This window comes from Equus przewalskii, chromosome 14, assembly GCF_037783145.1.
Source record: "Equus przewalskii isolate Varuska chromosome 14, EquPr2, whole genome shotgun sequence".
Taxonomy (NCBI): domain Eukaryota; kingdom Metazoa; phylum Chordata; class Mammalia; order Perissodactyla; family Equidae; genus Equus; species Equus przewalskii.
The window spans coordinates 11,434,480-11,458,476 of NC_091844.1; the positions used below are offsets into that span (position 1 = coordinate 11,434,480).

The window sequence follows — 23,997 nt, forward strand, 5'->3', positions numbered from 1 at the left end:
TAGGCAGTTTGTATTTGGGTTTGGTGTATGTGAGAGAGGAGTGGACTTGAAATAGAAGTGTAGGAGCCACTGGTGAAGATATGAAGCCATGGACCTGGATAAGATGACCAAGGGAGCAAAAGGCCAGGGACTGAGCTCTGGTACAAAGATGAGCTACTTAGCTGCTGATAATGTTAGAGTAAAGCTAGCACACCTGGTGTGTCTTCATTACTTTCTCTACTGTTTTCTAATTTTTTTTTTTCGGTTGAGAAGGATTTGCTCTGAGCTAACGTTTGTTGCCAGTCTTCCTCTCTCTTTTTATCCCCCCCTCCCCAAAGCCCCAGTACATGGTTGTATATTCTAGTTATAAGTCTTTCTACTTCTCTGTCAGCTACCACCACAGCATGGCTACTGACAGACGAGTGGTGTGGTTCCATGCCTGGTAACTGAACCTGGGCTGCCAAAGCAGAGCACACCAAACTTTAACCACTAGGCAATCAGGGCTGGCTCTAATTTTTTTTATCACACTAAATTCATTCCATCTAGAAAATGTGTAGCAAAGGGAACAAAAGGATGAATTGTAGCAAATCTAATGAATTCTTATGGGAAGGTTACATTTCTGAGCCTGAGTTTGCTGTTCTGTTTCATCACCGTTTTTGTTACGCCCTTAAGTGTCAGTTAGAACTAGATTTTCCCTGTTATTAAAAAAATTAGGGAAATATTTGTTTTATCTGTGTCTCTCAGCATCTTCTTAAAGTATTAAAATAACAGTAGAGTCAAGTCTTGATTAGATATTGGGAACTATCAGAGACCTTGTATTCTCACTTCTAGGCTCTTTTTTTCACCTAGACATTTTGACATTTGGGTTGTTTCTAGATTGGAGGAGTTATAAATAAGACCACTGTAAACATTTATGTATAGATTTTTGTGTGAAGATAAATTTTCATTTCCCTTACATAAATACTTAGGAGTGGAATTGCTGGATCTTATGCTACATATATATTTCACAGTTTTTCATGGTGACTGTACCATTTTGCATTCCCATCAGAAATGTATGAGACTTCCAGTTCAGCATCCTTATTGGCACTCAGTATTGTTAGGTTTGGGTTTATTTGTTTTCAATTTTAGTCATTCAAATCGGTGTATAGTTTTAGTTCATTTTTATTTTAATTTACATTCCTCGATGTCTAATGATTTTGAGCATCTTTTCATTTGCTTATTTGCCATCCATGTATTTTCTTGGGTGAAATGTCTGCTCAAATCTTTTGCCTGTTTTTTAATTGGGTTTGTTTTCTTCGTGACTGAGTTTTTGAGAGTTCTTTATACCTTCTGAATATAAGTCCTTTATCACGTATGTAATTTGCAAACCTTTTCTCCCAGTCTGCAGCATGTCTTTTTATTCTTTTTATAGAATCTTTCAGAGAAGAGAAGTTTGTAATTTCCATGAAGTCCACTTTATCAAATTTTTCTTTTATGGTCATGCTTTTGGAGTCATGGCTAAGAACTCTTTGCCCAAACCAAGGCCACAAAGATTTTCTCCAATTTTTCTTTCAGAAGTGTAGTGGTTTTAAATTTGGCATTTAGTTTATGACCCATTCTGAGTTAATGTTTGTTTATGGTATGAGATATGGATCAAGAGTTACTTTGTGTTGTTTGTATATTGATATACCATTGTTTCTGCACTGTTGGTTGAAAAGACTATCCTTTCTCTTTGAAATCCTTCTGCATTTTTGTCAAAAATTAATTGTATGATTAATTGTATTAATTTAATTAAAAATTAAATTGACCTTGTATGTGTGTGGGTCTGTTTTTTGGAATCTCCATTATGTTCTAATATGTACCTAATAGATATCGGCTCTAATATATCTGCCCTTTCACCAATACCACACTGTCTTGATTACTATAGCTTTTTAGTAATTCCTGGAATCAGGTATTGTGAGTCCTCCAATTTTGTTTTTCTTTTTCAAAATTGTTCTTCTCTTATTTCCATTTCTTACCATCTAAGTTTTAGAATTAGCGTGTCAATTTCTTTTTTAAAAAATCTCACTAACATTTTTTTATAACATTGTTTTGAAATAATTTTAGATGTGTAGAAAAGTAAGTACAGATAGTCTCCATATATCACTCACCCAGTTTCTCCTAATGCTGACATCTTATATAATCACAGGACACTTAGCCAAACCAGGAAATTAGTATGTTTGCCTTTTATTTATTTTTCTTGTCTGATTGCACTGGCTAGGACATCAATACAGTGTTGAGTAGCTGTTGTGAGAGGAGACGTCCTTGCCTCATTCCAAATTTTGGGGGGAAAGCATTCAGTCATTCACCGTAAGATGTGGTAGCTCTAGGGTTTTTGTAGATGCTCTTTATCAGGTTGAGGAAGTTCTCTTCCACTGAGTTTACTGAGATTTTTAATCATGAATGGATATTGAATTTTGTCAGACTATTTTATGCACCCATTGAAATGAACATATTGCTTTTCTTCTTTAGTAAGTTGGTAATATTAATTACATTGATTTAACATTTGAATGTTAAACTAGAATTGCATTGCCTGGGTAAAAACCACGTGGTCATGATGTATTATCCTTTTTTACATATGGGCTGGATTTAATTTGTCAGTACTTTGTAGATAATTGTATGTCTGCATTCATGAGGGATATTGGCTTGTAGTTTTCTGGTAAGTCTTTGGTCTTGGTATCAAAGTAATGCTGGATTCATAAAATGAGGTGGGAAATGTTCTCTTCTTTTCTGTATGCTGGAAAGTTTCTGTAAGATAGATATTAATTTTTTCTTAAATGGTTGGTAGAGAATTCTACCAGTGAAACCATCTGGTCTTGGGCTTTTCTTTGTGGGAAGATTTTTAACTACAAATTAAATTTCTTTAATGGATATAGAACTGTTGTGGCTATATGTTTTGTTTTGAGTGAGCTTTGGCAGATTGTGTTTTTCAAAGAATGTGTCCATTTCTTCTAGTTAGTAAATTATGGGTATGGAATTGTTTTTAATAGTCCTTTATCATCCTTTTTATGTGTAAAGGCTATATAATGCTGTCCACATTCAAATATAAAATACTTGTATTTTTGTCGTCTTTTTTATTCTTGGTCATCCTGTCTAGGATTCAGTTTTGTGGACCTTCTTGAAACATTAGCTTTTGGTTTTACTGATTTTTCGCTATTTTTTTGTTTTCTATTTCATTCATTTCTGCTCCTGTCTATTGTTTTCTTCCTTTTGTATATTTTGGGTTTAATTTACTGTTTTTTTAGTTTCTCAAGGTATAAACATAGATGATTAATTGAGACATTTCTTCTCAAAATAAGCATATAATACTGTAAATTCACCTCCAAGTATCACATTAGCTACAGCCAACAAATTTTGGTATGTTGTCTTTTGATTTCCACTTGATTCAGAATATCTTATGATTTCCCTTGTGACTATTTCTTTGACCAATGGCTTATTTGAAAGTGGGTTATTTAATTTCAAACTACTTAGGGATTTAGCAAATACTTTTTTATTATTGGTTTTGGCTCAAATGTGACTTCCATCTAGTGTCTGCAGCTTCCAGGGGCTCTATACTCTCATTTTAGCCCACACTTGACTTTTAGGAGCATGTAAAAATTGTAGCTGAATTCATTTTACCCTCTTGTATGGTAGCCTCAACTTTCCATTCTCTGCCAGGGGTGAGCCAGTATTCACATTCCATCACTCCTTGGAGGTGCTTGTCGTTCCTTTAATTTTGATCTCGTTGGTACACAAACTCTGTGATGGGTTCAAGAAAAGTTACGATTTTGTAGATTATTCTTTTCATTGTTGATAATGAAGGAGAAATGCTCTTTCTAGCTTTCTGTATCCTAAGGTGAAGCCAGCAGTCTCAATGCTATGTATTTTAAGGTATAATTTGGGGAACATTTTAGAGTTCTAGCCATAGAGGCGCAATGAGAGAGGTTGATGACTTTACATATTAAAATGCATTTTAAGGCTTCATTGCAGACAGAACTGCGAGCTTAGTCTCTTGAAGTTCATGGAGCAGCCCTATTGTTTTGTTGTAATAAAATTTTATTTTGTTAACTACAGTGACTTTCTCAGTCTGCACAAAATAACAGGAGTGAGTTCCTGCACATACTTTCACCCTTGCCTTCTTTCCTTAATTTAAGTTGCTGGCACATTTTGTGCCTCGTGAGAGTGAGTGACAGAGGTCAAGGAATTGAGGCCTGGGCTTATTTCTTCTGCGAAATAGTACAGGTTGCTGCTTAGTTAGTAAAGTAGTACATCTGTATAAGAAGCTCAGCTTCAGCTCACCTCCTACCTGACTGTGATAAAGGAACAGCCTATCATTAGGCACTTCATTCTAGCCTAGTGATTGCTGAATGAACAGAATCCAAGGAAACCACCTGTTGTACAGGGGTTTAGACTTGTAATTGACAAAGATAGTGACTGTAGACGTCCAATATGAAGACATCTTTTTTGTTATTTTCCACTGCAGAATAGTTTGACTAAGTTAAAGCTTAAACCTTTATAGGAAAAAAGCTACTTTATGGAAATGATTGTAAGATGTTTGTTTTAGAGAACTTTTGCTGTCTAACTGTGATCAGCATAATCTGATCTTTTGGTTACTAATTTAACTTTGTTTGTTGCTGTTCTTTTTCAGAAAATTCTTCCAGGAGGAAATACATCATTTGATGTAGTTTTCCTTGCAAGAGTAGTGGGAAATGTAGAAAATACTTTATTTATTAACACATCTAATCATGGGGTATTTACTTACCAGGTAAGAAACAGAATTAAAGCTTTCATTTATTTTGTAAAATATAGTCTTAATTTCTTATCATGATAGCCTTTTAAGAACTGTCTTCAAAAACTCAGGAATAATAGAAAATGTCGAGTTTATACTTAACTTCTGTGTCTGTGAATATCCCTATTCAAATCAGACTGTGAACAAACAATCTTAAAGCTACAGCTAAGTGCGAATGTAAGATTGATTGGAAAAGAATAGTAAAAATATTTTCATACTGACTCTAAACTTTTCTAATCTTTACTTTTTGCACACTTGTGAAGCATACTTGATAAGTTTCAAGATTAAAACCTACTTCTTGATATACTTATTTTTTGTGTACAATCAATGTTTAGGCTATTAAAGATAGTTAATGTTTTATGAATCGAGATTTTTTTTTATATATCAAGGTTATCGAGATTAGGAAGAATAATTGCTTATATGGCACAGTATACTACATGCTTTACATGCACTTCTACCTGCATTGCGGATACCGTTATTCTCATTTGTTTAGATAAGGAAGGTGAAGTTTAGGAAAGTTAAATAATTTGCCCCAATTATACTACTAGAAGGTTGTTGAGCAAGGGATTCAAACCCATGTCTTTGTAACTACAACAACCATCCTCTTAACCATTGTGCTCTGCTGCCCGTGAAACTCAATTGTTTAAATCCTTAACTTAGCTAATGTCTTACTTTATAATTTTTATGCTTTTGTTTTTGAAAATTTCTTCTCCAGTACCCAAAACATTTCGTATATTTTGAAAATTAGTGTCAGAGTAAACATTCCATGTAGTCAGAAACTTTTGCTTATTTGTGGTGAATGAGTCTTTAATGGTTCTTTAGTAGGCAGTCAGGAAACTTTTGAATGCCTTATAGATGAGTAACTGAAGTGCTGTGTAGGTGACACTCATTTAACATACACTTGTTGAGTAAATGACTCCCCCTGTTTAGTGAACCCAGGGCCTTCCCACTGGGAGTGACCTGGGGCTCAGCTTGATGTTTGAGAGGTTGTCTTGGCCCTAGATCCATCTTCTGACGGTTGGAGTAGGGAAATTTTTTGATTCCCTATTTTCTTCTGTCATCTATCTTGTGACCTCATGAAGGACTGCTCCATTTTAATTTCCAGTATATTATAGAAATCATTCCAAATGCACATATATATATAGTAAATCAGATATGTAGCCAAATCAAGTATAGAAACTACGTGTGTTCTTTTTAAAGGGAGTTAAGATTTTTCCATCTAAATTAGCCTCACCACTTTTCCCTAGATCAATCAATTATAACTATGAAAGTGTTAGTTATAAAAGCAACTCAAACTGAATGTCTTTCTCCTTTGAAATAGGTATTTGGTGTTGGAGTTCCAAATCCCTACCGACTGAGGCCGTTTCTTGGGGCCAGAGTCCCTGTGAATAGTAGTTTTTCACCTATAATAAACATACACAATCCTCACAGTGAGCCTTTACAGGTGAGTTTATGATGGGGATTTTGAATGTTTCATTTTGGTAGAAATTAATGCTTAGCATGAAATCACAGTTTTCATGTACTTTTCAAGACTTTAAAATAGTGGAGTTTTATAGATGTATTGAAGAGGGATGTTCTTTTAGTGCAGCTTGCTGTAGTCTGAATTTTGGATTACAGCGGTCCAGATATTGAGTTTTTAGAACCATTTTTAAAACAACTGTGGCTACTGTGGTGTTACAGTTTAGGCAGCTCTTCATTTAACTTAAGAAGGGTTCTCAGCTATACCCGGACGCTGCTTTTCTTGCCTGTAAGTTCCTTCTGGCCCAATATAAATTTTTAAAAACATGGTTCATATTTATTTCTTGTAATAATAAATTTTTTGGTGATGGCAGCCTGGAAAATAAAATCCAAGGGAAAGGTAATAGAGAAGCATGATTAAAAGCAAACACTTTTTAATTTAAAAAATACAACTCCTTATCTTACCCAATCTTTTAGTACTAAATGTCTTCAAATTTGAAATCTCTTCTCTAGTTCCTTGTCTCTTCCACAGTGGGAGGGGCTGTTGTTGCTCCTTCAAATGTTTCCTAAAATCTCCACGCCACATCCCAAGTGACTTCCAATTATATGACATTTCCTGCCACTGTAGTTTCTAGTTGTGTTGTCTGTGTTGGAAGGAGATGTGGATGCTTTCCAGAATAGTCCATAATATCCACACCCAAGGCTCCCAGAGCTCTCTAGGACCAGTACTGCAGGACCTAACAGGAGTGTGAAAATGACGAGTGGAGGGAAGATGCTATATATGCTGGTAAGCTACAGAACTTTGACAACCAAAATGATTTTTGTCATCCTAAAACCCGCTGGTAGAAATGTTCATAAGCAATGAAGGGGAAAATGAGGAAGAAGAAGATGAGATTTTCAGAGCCTGAGTTGTGAAATGCTTAAGAATTATATGCTAAAGTAGCAAGAAAGAGGTTTCTCCCCAACACTTGGCTGACATTGGGTGAGGATAGCTACTAATAAAAATACTCTGCCCAAATTTTAATTATTGTTAGCTAGATATCTTCTTCACAAAAGAAAATGCCCTTGTGTCCTGCTTTTACGAGTAAAAAGTGTTTGCTCTTCATCATCACTCTGTCATTTATATCCTTTTGCTACTTTAAGTAATGGTGTATTTTCCCTGTTCTGGCCAACTTTTATTACAAATCTATACAGAAACCTCATAAATTCTTGCTGCTTTCTTTCCTTGACTGTTTTCAGTCAAAGAAATAAAAACATATGCTTTCGTTGTATCATACCTGCTGCATGAGTTGCCACCCGCTGCTGTGGCAGCAGTATTACGCAGCACCCCAGGGAGGCACTCCCTCTCTCTGGCTGCCAGCCAAAGACCGAGGACCTTGCTTCCTGCTTGGAAGGCTGGAGGTTACAGGACTTGGCAAGTATTGGCCAAGTAGCCTTATAGTCTACACTTTCTCTCGTCACCCTTTGGAGTCATCAAGCTATCATGTAGAACAGTTTTATCTCTTTGAATTCAGTTCTGATCTTTGTTGTTGTTGTTCATCTGTTCTTTTTCCAGTTTTAACATTTTAATTCAAGAAGATTTACCACAGAGGACTTTTCACCATCATACAGGAGAGCAAATGGAAAACCAAAGTTGCCCTCTTAGAACCAAAATAAATTATTTACCTGGAAGGCACTCTTAACCTGATAGTCCTGTAGCATGTTAGGGTGTCATTAGTCTTCTCCTTAAATTTAAGAAAATATTGTAGAGCAAGAAATTGCATCTGATTGGTTCATTATACAACACAAACACAAGTATGTTCTCCCTGAAAAAAAGTCAGCTGTTCAAACGTGTGAAGCAAAAGTCCCTTGAACTTCCTGCCTTGCAATCCACTGCTGTCGGGTAGGCTCTCCGCGATGGTGGAGAAGTTCTGTATCTACTCTGTCCAGTACAGTAGCCACCAGCCGCATGTGGCTCTTGAGCCTTTGAATTTGTGGCTAGGGTGTCTGAAGAACATTTAATTTTATTTTATTTTAATTAATTTAAATTTAAACAGCCACATGTATCTAACTATTGTATTAGCATAGCTGCAATCTCAAACCCTTCCTCGTAGTTACTACTTGAATGATCTTGGTGTGTGTCATGTCACACCTTTTTCTGTGCATGTGCAAACATATATGGGGACACAGAAAAATAAACATTCCTTGTGGGAATTTTTTTTACATCAATTATCTTCTGAATTTATTGTTAGCTTCCTTTTTTTCCTAAACTTTTTACAATTAGGATAAATAGCAATGTACTAAAAAGCAGGAATGTGTCACTTTCCTTGTTTTAATGTAATCTTTCCTTCGATTTTATGACATAGCCTTTTTCCGTCCCCATTTCCTTATTCTTTTTCCTTTCATCAGTAGTCTGCCTTTAAATATTTTGTTTCCAAAATCATTATGCTTGTTTCCTTCTTAGAAGATTAAATGAAATAATACGTGATGTTTTCTGACTTTTCAGAAAACATTCTGCAGTCACCCCACCAGTTAAGGTGCTATTGCTATTAATACAGTCAGAGCTGTTGGGGAGCAGTGTAATAAATTGAAAGGCAAGAAATAATACTCAGAGAAAATCTTAGCTTATTAGTCTTTGCTAAATGCCTTACTTTAACAACAACACGTCCCAAAAATCTTTAAGTACTTTACTAAAATGATGCTGTTTTTCCTGGTTTGTCCTTTTTTATGCACTCCTGGAGGGCTTTTATGATAAAACAAGTGATAGAAGATTTTCCATCATTCTCTTACTTCACCCCGAATTTTCATTTAATTAAAGGTATTCTTTCTTTTTAAGAGATAGGGTTACCTACCTTTAAAGGAAAGTCTCCCGCCATGTGGCCCTTCTCTCCCTAGGTGTTTGCCCAAGAGAGAGGAAAGCAGATGTCCAAAGTCTTATGTGATGCAATGTTCATAGCAGCTTTTTCTGTAATGACCCAAAACTAGAAAAAACCCAAATGTCCATCAGTAGGTGAATGGATAAAAAATTGTGGCATATCCATAAAATTGAAAAGAAATGAACTATTAACGCATGAAACAACATGATGGATCTCAAAATAATTACACTGAGTAAAAGCAACCAGACACGAGTATATACTGTATGCTTCATTTGTGTAAAACTAGAAAATACAAACTAATCTAGAGTGGCAGAGAGCAGTTCATTGGTTGCCTGGGGATGGGAGGAGGCAGAGAGGGACAGATGGCTTGCAAAGGCCCTGAGGAAACGTTTTGGCAGTAATGGATATGTTTAACATCTTAATTGCAATGTAGCTTCACACCTGTAAACGTATGTCAGAATTTATCAAGTTGTACACTTTAAATATGTGTAGTTTATCGTACATAAATTATACCCCAGCAAAACTGTTTCACATAATCAAGAGTGTAGGTACAAGCCACAGAGGTTTTATTAACAGTACCTGTGATTTTGCCACCACTACGAAATATTTTCATACTACATTAAAATTATTGCGTGTATCTCCGAATAATACGCTCTTCACTATTTCACAGTTATACTGGTTATTAGATCCGCTGCTAGATCTTGTTACAGATGTGTAGATAAAGAAACACTTGTGTTACTACAGTTGCATGTTGTTAACAACAGGAATATTTTCAAAGAGTGCATCATTAGGAAATTTTTGTCATTGTATGAACATCATAGAGTGTACTGAAGGGGAACAAAATTTGCTACCCTAAAATGTGTGTCTTTAACCTGAGGATTATTTTAGATTGGTTATTTTTAAGAAACAAAAGACTCAGGTTTTCCTGTTACCTCCTCCTTAAGTCCCTAAAAGAATTCAGATTAAAAAAACACCTGTCTCAGGAAGAGAGTGCTCACCTTGGCATGATGTAAACTAGGTGGTAGACAGGTAGGATCCTAGAAAAGCCTGTTGGTTGGGCTCCTCTCTGTGTTCTTCTGTTTCTGTGTGATCGAACAGTTGTTTTCCAAACCTTTGCTCCTTTTCGCCTTCCTGTGAATTACCTTTCCTTGTCTCTCCCCACCCCCAACATCTTCTTTTGTCTTTAGCTAAGGATGGTATTTGATGTGAAGGCTTTGGCTGTTTTGGTGAATTACTCAATTTTCCTGGGTTTCTCCCATTAGCTGTTATTAAACTTTGTTTGTTTTTCTCCTGTTAATCTGTCTCATGTCAATTTAATTCTTAGACCAGCTTGAAGAACCCTGAAGGGTAGAGGAAAATTTCTTCCTCTCCTACAGTACTTACGCAAACCCAGATGGTATAGCCTACTACACACCTAGGCTGTATGGTACTCATCTGGTGGGACCACCTTCATATATGCAGTGTGTCATTGACTGAAACATTGTTAAGTGGTACATGACTGTATAAGAAATACAAAAATTATAGTTCTAAAATTTGATAAACTGTTTCCTTTGGAAAAAATTTAAAAAGTATCCTATGGATGGATTTTTTAAAATTTAGTCTCTGAAAGAGCTACACTGGTTCTAAGTGTAATATTCAAAGTTATCTTGTTTTAAACCACCATTGCTTACACAGATGAGACACTGATCTAGTGATATGACATGGTACTTATACTGCTTTTATATCTGTAAACGTTTTTACACATTTTTTCTGATAAACAATTAGGGTGTCAAACTCATTTCTAGATAACAGCAAATCATTTGCGTTGAGAATATGATTTTGAACTTAATCGTCACGTGCTCTTTTGTCGCAGGTTGTAGAAATGTACTCTAGTGGAGGAGATCTTCACTTAGAACTTCCAACAGGTCAACAGGGAGGCACCAGAAAACTGTGGGTGAGTGCTAACATATTTTCCTCTCATGTGTGGTGACATAAAACCAATTAAATACACCAGAAAATACTTAGTTCTTTATCACCTAAAGAAATATGAGTGACTTTTCCTTAATTAGTTTCTTAATATTAAATTTATATCAAATATATGTGAAAATTGGAAGAGAGAGTGAGAAAAGTATAAGTAGTGATTTTTGGAAAGTGCATTGAACAAAATTGGTGGGAGCTTTAACCCACTATGTGGAAGGGAAGAGATTTCAACTCTTCTTTTTCAGAACATTGGTAAAGTTGCCTCTGAATCTAATCATCTGTAATGTGTGTTTTACACTAATCTTAAAAAAAAGCACTACTGGGAAGGATCCAGTATGTTTTTGAAAGTAGAGAATTGAACGTTCAGACTTACTGTGGCTAGAGATGGCATTTTCAGAGGGAATGTAGTCAAGCCCTTCTGGTGACTTAGAAAACTTTAAATTCTTAAGTGATCTACATCCACCTTTAATACTGTTCAATATTTAACAATAGTTGTGTCAGTGCTTTAGAGAACCGCTTTTTTTTGGAGAATACTAGCAAATATTAACCAAATTAATCAATATGTGGTAACTGCTTTATTTGTAAAGGTTCCTGCCCTAGGGCAGTTGGGTTTTTTTTTTTAGCATTGTTTACCATGCTTTAATCAAAGAGGGGAAAGACGACATAAATACACTTCTTGTACCGAGGTCACTCAAATCACTGCTCATCCATAATTGAAGATATACTGACTTTACCACTGTGATTAAGTTCTAAAGACCAAAGTTTTCTGTATTAATTGCTCTGTTAAACACACTTAGCCTCTTGATTTTGTCTTCTGATGCGTCTCAACCAAGGAAGGGAGGTAGAGGGGCATTTTTAGGTTGTTGACTTGAACATTTAGAAACAAATTTGTCAGTAATCTGGTTAACTCCTAAGATGTAGAAACACAGTAGCAGGTAGAAATATATAATGGACAGTCCATTTATATCCTTTCACAAAAATGTTTTACCTTGAAACTATGTTATTGTTCAAAAAGCCTTTGGGAGAAATAGTGTATAAAACAGAGCTTCCGAGAATTAACTGTAAGCTATTAAATTTGTATTGTAATTCTAGATAGAACAACTAAGAATTTACTATGAAATATAATTGATTTCTAATAAACATAAGAGTTCACATTTCTGATTAGCTAAGAACTGTAAAGAATGGTAGCAGAGATAGCATAGTGTTTTAATACTCCCAGCAGCTACAAGAAAAGATAGTGGTTCTTATTCCTACAAACCTAGAGTAAGAAAAATGTCAATTGGCCTTGACCTCACCCTCAGCCCCTTTCAGTGTACGTAAGAAAACCCCAGAGACCAAGTCAGCTCCCCAGCAATGGGGAAATGGACGGTGCATCTCTAGTGGCCAGGAGGGTTCCAATCACTTCTTTCGTACTTTGAGACTAAAAAATTAAGAGTAGAGGTAAGTGAAGACCAGTAAATTCTAAAACACAAGGATTTCCTAAAATATACTGAAAGGTGTGCAGAGAAGTTGTAGTGGTTCCAAGGAAGCCAGATTGTTCTAAAACCAGGGAAAGAATTACATCTCAAAAAAAATTTTTCTCAGTGAGTCTTCTTTCTAGTGTATCTATGAGTGTTCCCTCATTACAGGCCTTTAAATCTTTGCTATCTTACATGCTGAGAGCCTCACTGAATGTAACTGGTAAATTGTAAGTTGGCTTGGGAAGCTTTGTTAGGTTTTAAATGAAAGGAAATGGAGTCTAAGCTCTCTTGGTTATCATTTAAAGAGATTCCTGTAGACGTCCAGAAAAGCACTTCCCTCTGGTGGTGACATTTCTGTTAGTTAAAGAATTTCAGGACTGAATTGTATACCTAAGCATAACATTAAAGAATAACTGATTTTATAGATCAATTCTGCCTTTTAATGGGGATTTTGCAGCTGACAATTTGTTTTCAGATAATTTTATGTCTTTCACTTTGCTCAACTTCACATCCCATGCTTCCTCAATTCTAAGATGCACATTTTTTCACATCCTCCACAATTGGAGTGTGTGTTACAATCCGTGGAATATATTTGTTTAACTGGCAATGCATCTTTTAGTCAGTGTCATCTTATTCAGTAAACGATGGTGGTTTTGCGACATTACAAAAGCTGTGCTTCATTATGGTCTGTTAACTTGTCAGGAAATTCCTCCTTATGAAACCAAGGGAGTGATGAGAGCCAGTTTTTCATCTAGAGAAGCAGATAATCACACAGCCTTCATCAGAATAAAGACTAATGCTTCAGACAGCACAGAGTTTATCATTCTTCCTGTCGAGGTTGAAGTTACAACAGGTTAGTGGAAAACTGAAGGAAGTGCAAATTTGTTCGTTTTGTTTTCAGTACATCTTACTCTGGCAAAGTGAAATATGATTGTTTACTTTTCTTTTTTCCAAGCTCCTGGAATTTATTCCTCAACCGAAATGTTGGATTTTGGTACGCTACGAACACAAGGTAAAAAAAAAAAAAAAAAAGACAGTGTCTTTGTAGGTTTTAAAAAGAAATCCCTATGTTCAGTGCTGAATGGTTCCACTTTCCACTTTAACTCCTTTGTAATTCAGCTTTGAAAAGTATTTCTCAGTGGGTTACATGATTTTGTGGAAATCTGCTTCTGGGAACTCAGAGCCCTCACAGGGTATCCCCCATTCCCCTGGGGGATACCACTGCTTACCAGGTGGGGAAGCAGAGTCATGGGGTAACTTACGCAAAGTCTTCTAAAATGGAAAATTGAGGCAGAGAGTAGCTTCTGAGTTATCTAATCCAATTCCTCACCTATTCAGTTATACTGAATCTTTTTTAAATAGTAGAATAAAGGAAATAAAACTTTTTACTTCTGGATGTTTGTTTAGATATGGAGTATTCAATTTCATTATAATGACAGCATGTTAAAAATTTGTCCCATGTGGCCAGAGAAAGAATTCGAATTCTAAAATTGAAAACAACCCACTGGAGGATTTACTAAGGAAAAAGTAGGAGTACTTGTAATTTGGGATTTCTGTGGGCCGTATGTAATTAAAATTTGCTTGTTTAGGATTGAAGACCCATTTTTGAAAAGTACATTTGGTTTTAATATAGTTTCACACTCCACCTTATTAATTTGCTTCATAATGCTTTACTGAAACTAGAAGATTAGTAATAATGTCTAATTTCACTAAAAATTTTGTTTTGTGATTTAGTTATTTAGGAGGGGGCAATTCTTGTAATGCACAGTGTGTTTATGAGTAAGGTGATTCCTACCTATAAGTTGGGTAGGGTCACATTCTTTTCATTAATGTGATTGTCATTCTTTTTCACATTGTAGAATGGATTCAGTCTGATGTCTAATAAGGTAAAGATTCTAACTTGCTATAAAGCACACCTTTTTAAGAAATATTTCTTTTCCTCAATTTTAACAGATCTACCAAAAGTTTTAAATCTTCATTTATTAAATTCAGGAACAAAAGATGTACCAATAACAGTAAGTTTTTACTTATTTTCTCCTAACTTATATATTCTTTGTTTTTAAACTTATGACAAAGTTATAAATAATGAAACTCTTGCTCTAAAGGAATTCCATTTTGTGGTGACCTGGTGACACTTTGATTCTAAGTGTGATGTGAGAAACCTGTTCTGTTGCTCTGCCTCTAACCACCAGATTTTAAGCATAAGAAGGAAAGTAGGCAGTCTTCTCCAAGCCAACTTTGAATGAAAGTTCCTGAGGTTCCTATTTAGGCAGAGTCATGTAAGAGGCCTGCGGAGTCTGATAAATCCTGGGATCTGTGTGCCATGTACAAAAAAAAAGGTTATAAGGATTCCATCAGGTTTGTTTGTTAGACTTAAAGTATGGGTAAGTAAAAAAAGAAAAAAGATTCGGGTGAGTTGGGAAGAGAAATAATAATGGTAGGTAATGGTAGAGTGCTGTTAACATTTGTCACAGCTATTGTGGTTAGCCTAGATAGCACGCTGTAAACTAGGGTCCTCTCTTCCTCTCACACATACACGCAGAGCAAGTGACTTTTATGCCTTATAGTGGAATTGGGGTGCCGTTACATGATTTTAGGCAAAAAAAAAGAGACAGGGATATCCAAATTTTGCCTTGGCCTACAACCTCACCTCCTGATGAGGTCCCCAGGATACACTCATAGGGAATAATGGAAAAGGAAAGCAGTACATTTTTATTATAACCTGTGCTGATGTCATAAACCTCAATTCAGGAAATTCTGATAAAATGAGGTGGATCAAACGGGCTTGAGACTTAAGGGACCTTTGTCCATCCAAGGCCAAACCCAGAGTTTACCACTAGCTCGTGGAGTAGAGACCAAAAAGAGCAGAGTACACAAACCCTAAATGAGAAAGTGAGAGATGGTCATCCCAGGTAACCACATTTTAATGCATAGTGACCTTGCTCACTAGTAGGGTCATAGTCCAGGCAGTGTCCTGATATCTGATAGGATTTCTTCCTGCTGAGTAGAAGAGTTGGAGGAGGTTTAGGGTAATGGGGTCTGGTAGAGAGCTTCCGCCACTATACAGTGGGATTGCAATGACCCCACTTGGAGTTCCAGTATTAGGCAGGCTGTGATTCACACCGTGTTCTTCAGGGAGGTCTTCCAGGGCCCAGGGCCCTTCCACAGATGACAAGGAGCAGCTTCTTTGACTTAGCCTTCCTAATACCATTGAAACAAGATACCAAATCAATGAACAGCAGTATTAAATCTCTTGTTTTTTGTTATTTTTCTTCTTAAATAGCAACCTTAGTGTATATGTTTGTATATGCTTGCTTTCAAAAATATATTCGTTTTTTTGATTCACTGACTTGCTTGATTCTTTTTTTTTTTGATTGGCACCTGAGCTAACAACTGTTGCCAATCTTCTTTTTTTTTTTTCCTGCTTTTTGTCCCCAAATCCCCCAAGTACATAGTTGTGTATTTCAGGTGTGAGTCCTTCTAGTTGTGGTATGTGGGATACCGCCTCAACGTGGCCTAATGAGTGGTGCCATGTCTGCGCCCAGGATCCAAACCAGCGAAACCCTGGGCCACCGAAGCGGAGCGCTTAAACTTAACCACTCGGCCACAGGGCTGGCCCCATTAATTCTTTTTTTTCTCATTCAGTTTTTTGAATGATTGTCATCAAAGTCTCTGTGGAATTCAAACTATCAGCATATCTTCCAGTAATGACCTGTTACATAAGAAAATATTACAGGGAATATTTCTATTGTACAGTTTCTTTGTAATTTCTATTTATAGCAATAATTCTATTTTTCTGAAAAATACATAATGCTGATTGTTACTACTGTATTGAGGGGTTAGTGATTGGTTTTGGCTCCTTAATCTGTATTGAAATTTTCACTAGTCTACAGAAAAGTAAGCAAAATAAGAACAATATAAATGTCATAAAAGTATGAGTGTGTATATGTTAATATGAAATTATAAACACCCTTTCTAGAAAAGCACTATTCTGCAATAATGTATTTGTTTCTTTGTTTGACATTAAAATATCTGTTATTTTATGAATAAAGGTAGTAGGTATTTGTTTTTTTATAGAATGAGTGGGGAACTGTTCCCTTGTCTTCTGTTTTTGGGAAGAGTTTGTGAAGAATTGGTATTAATTCTTCAGATGTCTGGTGGAATTCACCAGTGAAGTCATCTGGGCCTGGGCTTTTCTTTGTGGGAAGTTTTAAAATTACTACTTCATTCTCTTTACTTGGTGTAGGTCTATTCAGACTTTCTATTTCTTTTCACATCAGTTTCAGTAGTTTATGTCTTTCTAGGAATTTTTTCATTTCATCTAAGTTTTCTAATTTGTAGGCATACTGTTGTTCATAGTATTCCCTTATGACACGTTTTCTTTTCTGGTGAAGTAGATAGTAACATCCCATCTTTCATTCTTGATTTTAGTAATTTGGTTTCTTTCTATATTTAAAAAAATTTTTTAGCCAGTCTAGCTAAAGATTTGTCACTTTTGTTGATTCCTTCAGAGAACTAACTTTTGGTTTTGTTAATTTTCTCTATTCGTTTTTCTTTTTTGACATTAAAATATCCTTTATTTTATGAATAAAGGTAGTAGATAATAGGAAATTCTCCTCCTCCCCCTGCCACCAGCATCCTCACATTTGCAAAATAAAAGGTTAGAAAACTTCTGTTAGACTTCCCTCCACCTCCAGAAGTACCCACACACACATTTTAGACTTTGCCAGTGAAATGGAAAGGCCCGAGAATCACTGCTGTGTGTTAACATTTTAAAATCTTACTTTATACCTAGAATTGTGACTCTTTTTGTTCAGAATTTTCTAGGTTAGTATATCGGAGTTTCCTCTGTAAGAGAGGGTGATTCGTCCTGCGAGATTTGTCCAGGTTGCGTTGGCCGTAACCTGCTTAGCTTCTTTGAACTTTTTGATGCTGGATTCTCCTTTAGCCCAGTTGGCTACATGGAGCACATTTACTGTAGACGTGGTAATGGCTGCACACCTTTCTTCCCAGCCCTGTCCTTCTCATGTGCTCAGGTCACTGTCCTCCGCAGAGGAAGCACCTGGAAGCACAGCTTCCCGGCAGCGTTTGGAGATTCCTCTTTAGCTGTGGATGGCAGTGCATTGGCCTATGGGGCAGACACTGGCTGTTGGTAGATCCCCTTGACTTTGCCTCAGTTTGAGACATCAGATCATTTTTATTTTTCGTGTGTTCTGCGTGCTGTCTGTTACTGGCCTCTTCAAGGGTCTGTGGGATACCGTTGTGCAGAGCAGGGTCAGGGTGGGAACTTTCGTGCTTCTTGGGTGGACTTCAGTCCTGCAGTCACTGCTCCAAATGTGAGGGTTTAGAGATTTGATGGGAAAGTGCTTTTACTTAGCCCAAGCCCTCTGGTCTGATTTTTCACATACAATGAATGGACCAAAACAAGTGTCTTTTTCAATAGACATTTTCTAAAAACATGAAATTAGCAATGAATCCTAAGAATGCAAATTAAAAAAAAGTAGTATTCAATTCATTTATGACGAAGAATTAGATCATGTTCCTCCTTTTCTCTCTTATTAAGGAGTTTGAGGATACATTATAAGTGAACATTTTTGCTCTTTCTGTGGGTCAGGCACTATGCTAGCATCTTTAACATGGATTACCTGATATATTACAACAATCCTATAAGGTACACAGGTCCTAGTTTTCCAAATAGGGAAAATGAGTCAGAGAATTTTTTTTTTAAATGACTTATTCAACCATAAAAACTCAAAAGTTCTGTGAAAATAAATTAGGTATATAATGACACTAATCAAGTCTTCATGAACCTATCAATTTAACTTTGTATTCAATATTTCTATTAAAAATCTATTGATCTAGGTATATGTCTATAGATCTACTTCTGTATCTACCTTTGTATGTATTTTTTCTAATATCCAAAGCCTACACTCTGCCCGTGTTTTGGTAATTTTTGTGGCATTTCCTCTTTCATTCGTCTCTTCATTCATTCATTCATTTATTCAATAAATATTCAGTGAGCATCAACTATATGCCAGCTTCTATGCTGAGTACTGAGAACACAGTGAATCAGACAACCACAGCTTCTGCCCCTATCGAGCTCTCTCTTCAGCTGGGAGATAGACAACAAACAAGGATGCAACAGAATTGTAAATGGAACCAAGTTCTCTGAAAGAAAGAAACAGAATGGTGTGGAAGCTGGGGAGGGAGCTGGTTTAGAAGGGTTGTCTATGAGGAGCTGACATTTGAGGTAGTAACTGACAAGTAAGAAGTGGGCACCCGTAAGAAAAGCTGGCAGACCAATGTTCCCAGCAAAGGGACCAGCAAGTGCAAAGGCCCGAGGCAGGAACAGCTTTGAGTGGGAGACACGAAGGAATTGAGTGTAAAAGGTGAAGGCTAAACAGTCAAGCGGGGCTCCCTGGGCTCTGGAAGGTGTTGAGATTTTCTTGTAAATCCAATGGGAAATCATGGAATTTTCAGCAAGGAGTGACATCATCTGATTTATGTGTGGTGAAAGGTCACTGTGGCTACTTTGTGGAGAATGAACTATGGAAGGTTGGAAATGTGTTGCAGTGTCCACTTGAGATGTGATGGTCACTTAGACTTCTTGCCTTATCGGTCAGGGGAGAAGGCTGTCTACCATGGAAACTGAGTTTTAAGAGAGTTTCCTAAGGTTTTTTCTGTATTTTTCTGCATAATATGCCAGACTTAAAGACTGATGCATTTTTAGCAGGGTCGATACATCCCTCCCTTTGACAAATATATAGAATTTTTAAGATGGGCTAAGCAGCGCTAGAAGCTGGAGGTTTTCTTTTTTTTTTTTTTTTCTGTGAGGAAGACTGGCCCTGAGCTAACATCCGTGCCCATCTTCCTCTACTTTATACGTGGGACGCCTACCACAGCATGGCTTTTGCAAAGTGGTGCCATGTCCACACCCGGGATCCGAACTGGCTAACCCTGGGCTGCTGAAGTGGAACGTGCGCACTTAACCACTGCACCACTGGGCCGGCCTCTGGAGGTTTTCTTAAAATTCCACTTCAGGGAATTCAGAGTCTCTTCGTCTTTCTAAATAGAGGGCTACTAAAGCAAGCAGCATCAAGTACAAGTTCCTCACCTGTTAATGGACAAAATGACCAGGTTCAAGCCTTCCTGACATCGACTATAATGCAACTTTGAGGACATGGTTTTCCCAAAATTTGCGGAACATTCATGCTACATAAATGATGGAATAAGTTTACCCGAGATGTCTAAAGAGGAACATCTGCGTGAAGTTTCCTTGCTAATTGATAAGTAAGAATCACAGAGGTACTTAGTAATTTTACCGACATCAACTTGATAGGAGCTTTAGCGAATTTGTACACCTACTGTTAAAAACACAATTGTTATATACTGAAAGGTTATTTTCCTTGCTTGCTCGAATGTTTTGTAAATGGTTGCAGAATGTTCTGAGCCCTTGAGTCTCACTTGAGAGTTACTCAGCATCAGCGGGTATGAATGTCATGAGAAAAGGCTGGAACTATATTTAGAACATAAGCAAGCTGCCTTTCCTGGGAATCTTGCCATACTTTTTCCACTTCTTGATTATCTTTAAGTAAGCAATAGTTAGTGACTGATACTAAACAGATTGTTAGTGTAAATATGCTTATTACAAGTTAATGATTACATATTACTTGTCATTTAAAGCCACCAAAATGAGCCAACTATTTAAGTGTTTTGTTTGTTTTGCTTTGTTTTTATTTCCTTGGAAAAAATGGATTTTAACTGATTTTAGGGGGGGTTTAATAATAAGTGAACAATTCAGACAATTTGTATAAAACATGTCGACTGAATAGTTGCTTCCTATTAGTGCAACATATTTTAAGGAAATAATACTGAATGTAAAGTTTTCCTCTGGTAAGGAAAATCTTAAAGTGGTGTGTCTCATGTGAGAGAAACATTTTTTCCCATCAACTATTCTAAGCTCTTACTGCTTACAGTGACTATATTTTAATAAATACCGTTGCGTAGCTGTCTCTGGCATGGTGTCGTGCAGGCTGAGAGCACTCAGAAAGCATGCGGTTGTTACTGATGAAGTGCCGCCCGCCGTCTTTAAGCTGGTGTGACCATTCCCATTGCTGCTCTGTCGTGGTCAGTGGAGCAGACGCAAGAATTACGAGCCGTATCTGTGAATGTCCTCCACAAACTACAAGGCTTCGTGATCATCGTTATGATCATCTCTCTAACAAATCTTGACCTCAGGATAAAAGTGGCTAATTTGACAAAACATGAAAATTAATGGAATCACAATGTTTTGTAGATAGATGGAGTCTTAGAAAATAATCCAATCCCCTAGCGTTTTGCAGGTGGGAAAATTAGGCCCAGAGTAGATGGGCCGCTTAAGCTCACGTTCTAGTTAAATAGTTAATAATCTTTTGTTGCATAAACTGGTCTCTATGGGGTTGTCACATATACTACTGTACTACTTTCCTTTCCTTTGGAAAAAGTATTAGTATAGTAGTATAATGAAACCAAACTAAACTTTCTCCAGTTTGTAGTATATTTTGCAGTTCAAATTGCTTTGTTTTATTGTTCAAAAATAATACACGCACACACATACTGACATACAGCCCTTCAAAGGAATGAAGAGATTTGTACTTTGAATGATTGCTAATAACAGCGAGTGTATGGATAATAAATACATCAGTATAAACAGATCAACTCACAGCCCCAGGCAGATCCAAAGCAAATGAGGAGGCATTCTCAAGGAAGAAAAGGGAAGAAAGGTAGGAGGGTCAAAATGCTAAGCGAGCCTGAGGCAAGAGCTAAAAGCCATTAAGATTTCCAGCACATCGGGGCAGCCTGGTGGCGCAGTGGTTAAGTGCATGTGTTCTGCTTCTCGGCGGACCGGAGTTCGCCGGTTCGGATCACGGGTGCAGACATGACACTGCTTGGCAAGCCATGCTGTGGTAGGCGTCCCACATATAAAGTAGAGGAAGATGGGCACGGATGTTAGCTCAGGGCCAGTCTTCCTCAGCAAAAAGAGGAGGATTGGCAGTAGTTAGCTCGGGTCTAATCTTCCTCAAAAGAAAAAAAAAGGATTTCCAGCACAGAAAACTACAGAACCATCCTTAGGGCCATCATTCCAGGCCCAGGAAAGACTTGCTAAGAACTAAGGACTAGCCAGCAGTGGGAAGGAAGATGCTCTGCTGACTGGGCGTAAAAAGCAGTACCTGTGATTAGTATGTAATCAACTGTGTTCCCTTTGAATCACAGACACAATGCAAAAGGGGCAGTTTTTCTTCACACTCTTCTCAGGTGTCTCTTGCGCCTTCAAGGGTCTGCCCTTCATTCAGTTTAGGCAGATGCCACCTTTATAAATGAGCTGAGAGGGTGGGTGGGGAGCCGGGGGTAGAAGCCGGTGACCTGCAGGCATCTGACGGCACCCACCTTACCTGGCATGCCTGATAAGTCTCACGGAACAGAACTGTTCTGAAATGTCAGTCTTTGACAACAGGTCTATAAAGCCCCTAAAAATTCCAGAAGGGTTTTAAGACCAAAGTAAGATCCTAATTGCATTCTAGTGGAAGATTTTTTATCATGATTTGTGTACAGTGCCACAGTTTCATTAATACATGTTTGGGCAGTAGGATACCAGGTGAAGGACACCTGGTTTCCAGTTTTGCCTCTTGATGCCTAGCTATTGAAACATCACTCAGCGTCACACGGTCTCTTCATCTACAAAATAGGCGTGGAGCTTGGGATCTTTCGAATCCCTTCCAGTGAAAAATGCTTTGTGTCAGGAAGGATAATCGATAAAAAAGTAACTGCACCTTAAAATGTATCTATTTTTTAAGCTTGCTCCAAAAGTGTAAGCTTTTACTGTCTTTTTGTTATTTTGGGTTTAGTTGTTTGAATAGAAAGATCTTATTTTTTAAGTTTGAAGTATTCTGATCTCTTCCATGTTGCACAGTGCCACAGTCCACCCCACTGCTCAGTCCACAGCCGGGAGCACAGCCCGGCCTCTCGACAGCCCCGCCCCGCTCGCACAGGCGCCCCCTGGAGAAGTAGAGAAAACACCATTAGAAATGGGATCTGCAAAGTCACCTTGGCAAAGGGGCACCAGCTCCAAATTCATGTTCATTCTTCATCTTCACAGAGTCAAGATGTTACATTTAGCATTGTGAATTTCTTTGAGGGGGACCTTATCGTAAATCTTCCTGTCGTCTTCTCTTCGTACACTGTACGAATTAAGCATTTGTTTAGAAAATAAATACCTTTTTCCTATTATTTTGTATTCATACCCAGTGTACTAGTTTGTCTTTAGATTGTTATCTTCATTTGTTTATCAGACATTTTTCCTCTGGTCATGATTTTATTTCATAAAGATACTCTAATGAAATTTATTTGCAGTTTTTCCATTTTGGCCTACTCCACTTAAAAGGAACACCTAAAGTTACACTTTTCGAATTTTGATTCTGCTTTACTTTCCAGTATAATGTAACTGAACCATTAGACTAAAATACTGCTATATATATTTTTCTTTTTGCAGAGTGTTCGACCTACACCGCAAAATGATGCTATAACGGTACACTTTAAACCAATTACATTAAAAGCTTCAGAAAGTAAATATACCAAGGTTGCAAGTATTAGTTTTGACGGTAAGAATTCAACTTTTTCTCTCTATTAGAGTGGTCTTATTTTGATAAACTAGAAGACATCTGTGTTGACATCCTTACGTAGAAATCCAGACCGTTTCACAATCAGATTTTATATTACTGCTTTGGTTGATTTTTTTGTTAACTGTCACAGACTCTTCTTTGTTTCATAAAGGATAATATCATAAGTTCATAAACCTAAATTAATATTAGCAAGTACATTAGGATTGGAATTACATTTTCATAATTTGGCCTCTTTCACGTATATATCTACTAAACTTTGCCTTAATTATGAAGTCATTAATTTTTATAATTGAGTGATAATATATTTGAGTTTCAAAAGCACGTTTGAATTTGAAAGAGAAATAAATTATTCTCTGTAACATTTTCATATATTGGCTTTTATAAACATGACAGATAGTCCTGCCTAAGCTAAAAATAATCTTTATGATAAAATTGTCAAATTAGATAACTATTATTTCAAACATTTATATTGTGTATTTTGACATTTGAAATGTTAACCCAGACTTTAACATATTTTAATAGCATATTTTTATTCAGTTTTTCCCGCTTTACTAGAACATTTGTTGAATTTGCTGTCACAACATTTTTAAAATAGTGACTTAATGGCTGTTTAACCCATATATGTAATTAAATTTAATGAGAACTGAAACTTGGAACAGGCTTTTCTCTCCCCATGTGAGTGAGTCGCCCTAAAGCTTCAATCTTTGACTTTCTGATAAAACCACCTCTGCTCATAGTCCACGTTGCAACGCTGGACTCATCAGAAGCGAGCATTTGATCACTGGGCAAGCTGCTGAGTGCAGCAGGATGCGGGGCACTCTGCACAGTGTTGTGAGGGCAGC

The 23,997-nt window shown here is 36.9% G+C and overlaps 1 protein-coding gene across 5 annotated transcripts in view; it reads left to right on the plus strand.

The window, feature by feature from the left end:
- The window catches only part of TMEM131 (transmembrane protein 131), a 224,564-nt gene that overhangs the window by 140,612 nt on the left and 59,955 nt on the right, over nt 1-23,997 (plus strand). For all 5 annotated transcript variants that reach the window (XM_070572092.1, XM_070572093.1, XM_070572090.1 and 2 more), the window contains 7 exons: nt 4,625-4,741; nt 6,087-6,209; nt 10,931-11,011; nt 13,200-13,350; nt 13,453-13,509; nt 14,451-14,512; nt 23,026-23,134. In XM_070572092.1, coding sequence (XP_070428193.1) covers nt 4,625-4,741; nt 6,087-6,209; nt 10,931-11,011; nt 13,200-13,350; nt 13,453-13,509; nt 14,451-14,512; nt 23,026-23,134 — 700 coding nt within the window. The remainder of the gene's footprint in view (nt 1-4,624; nt 4,742-6,086; nt 6,210-10,930; nt 11,012-13,199; nt 13,351-13,452; nt 13,510-14,450; nt 14,513-23,025; nt 23,135-23,997) is intronic.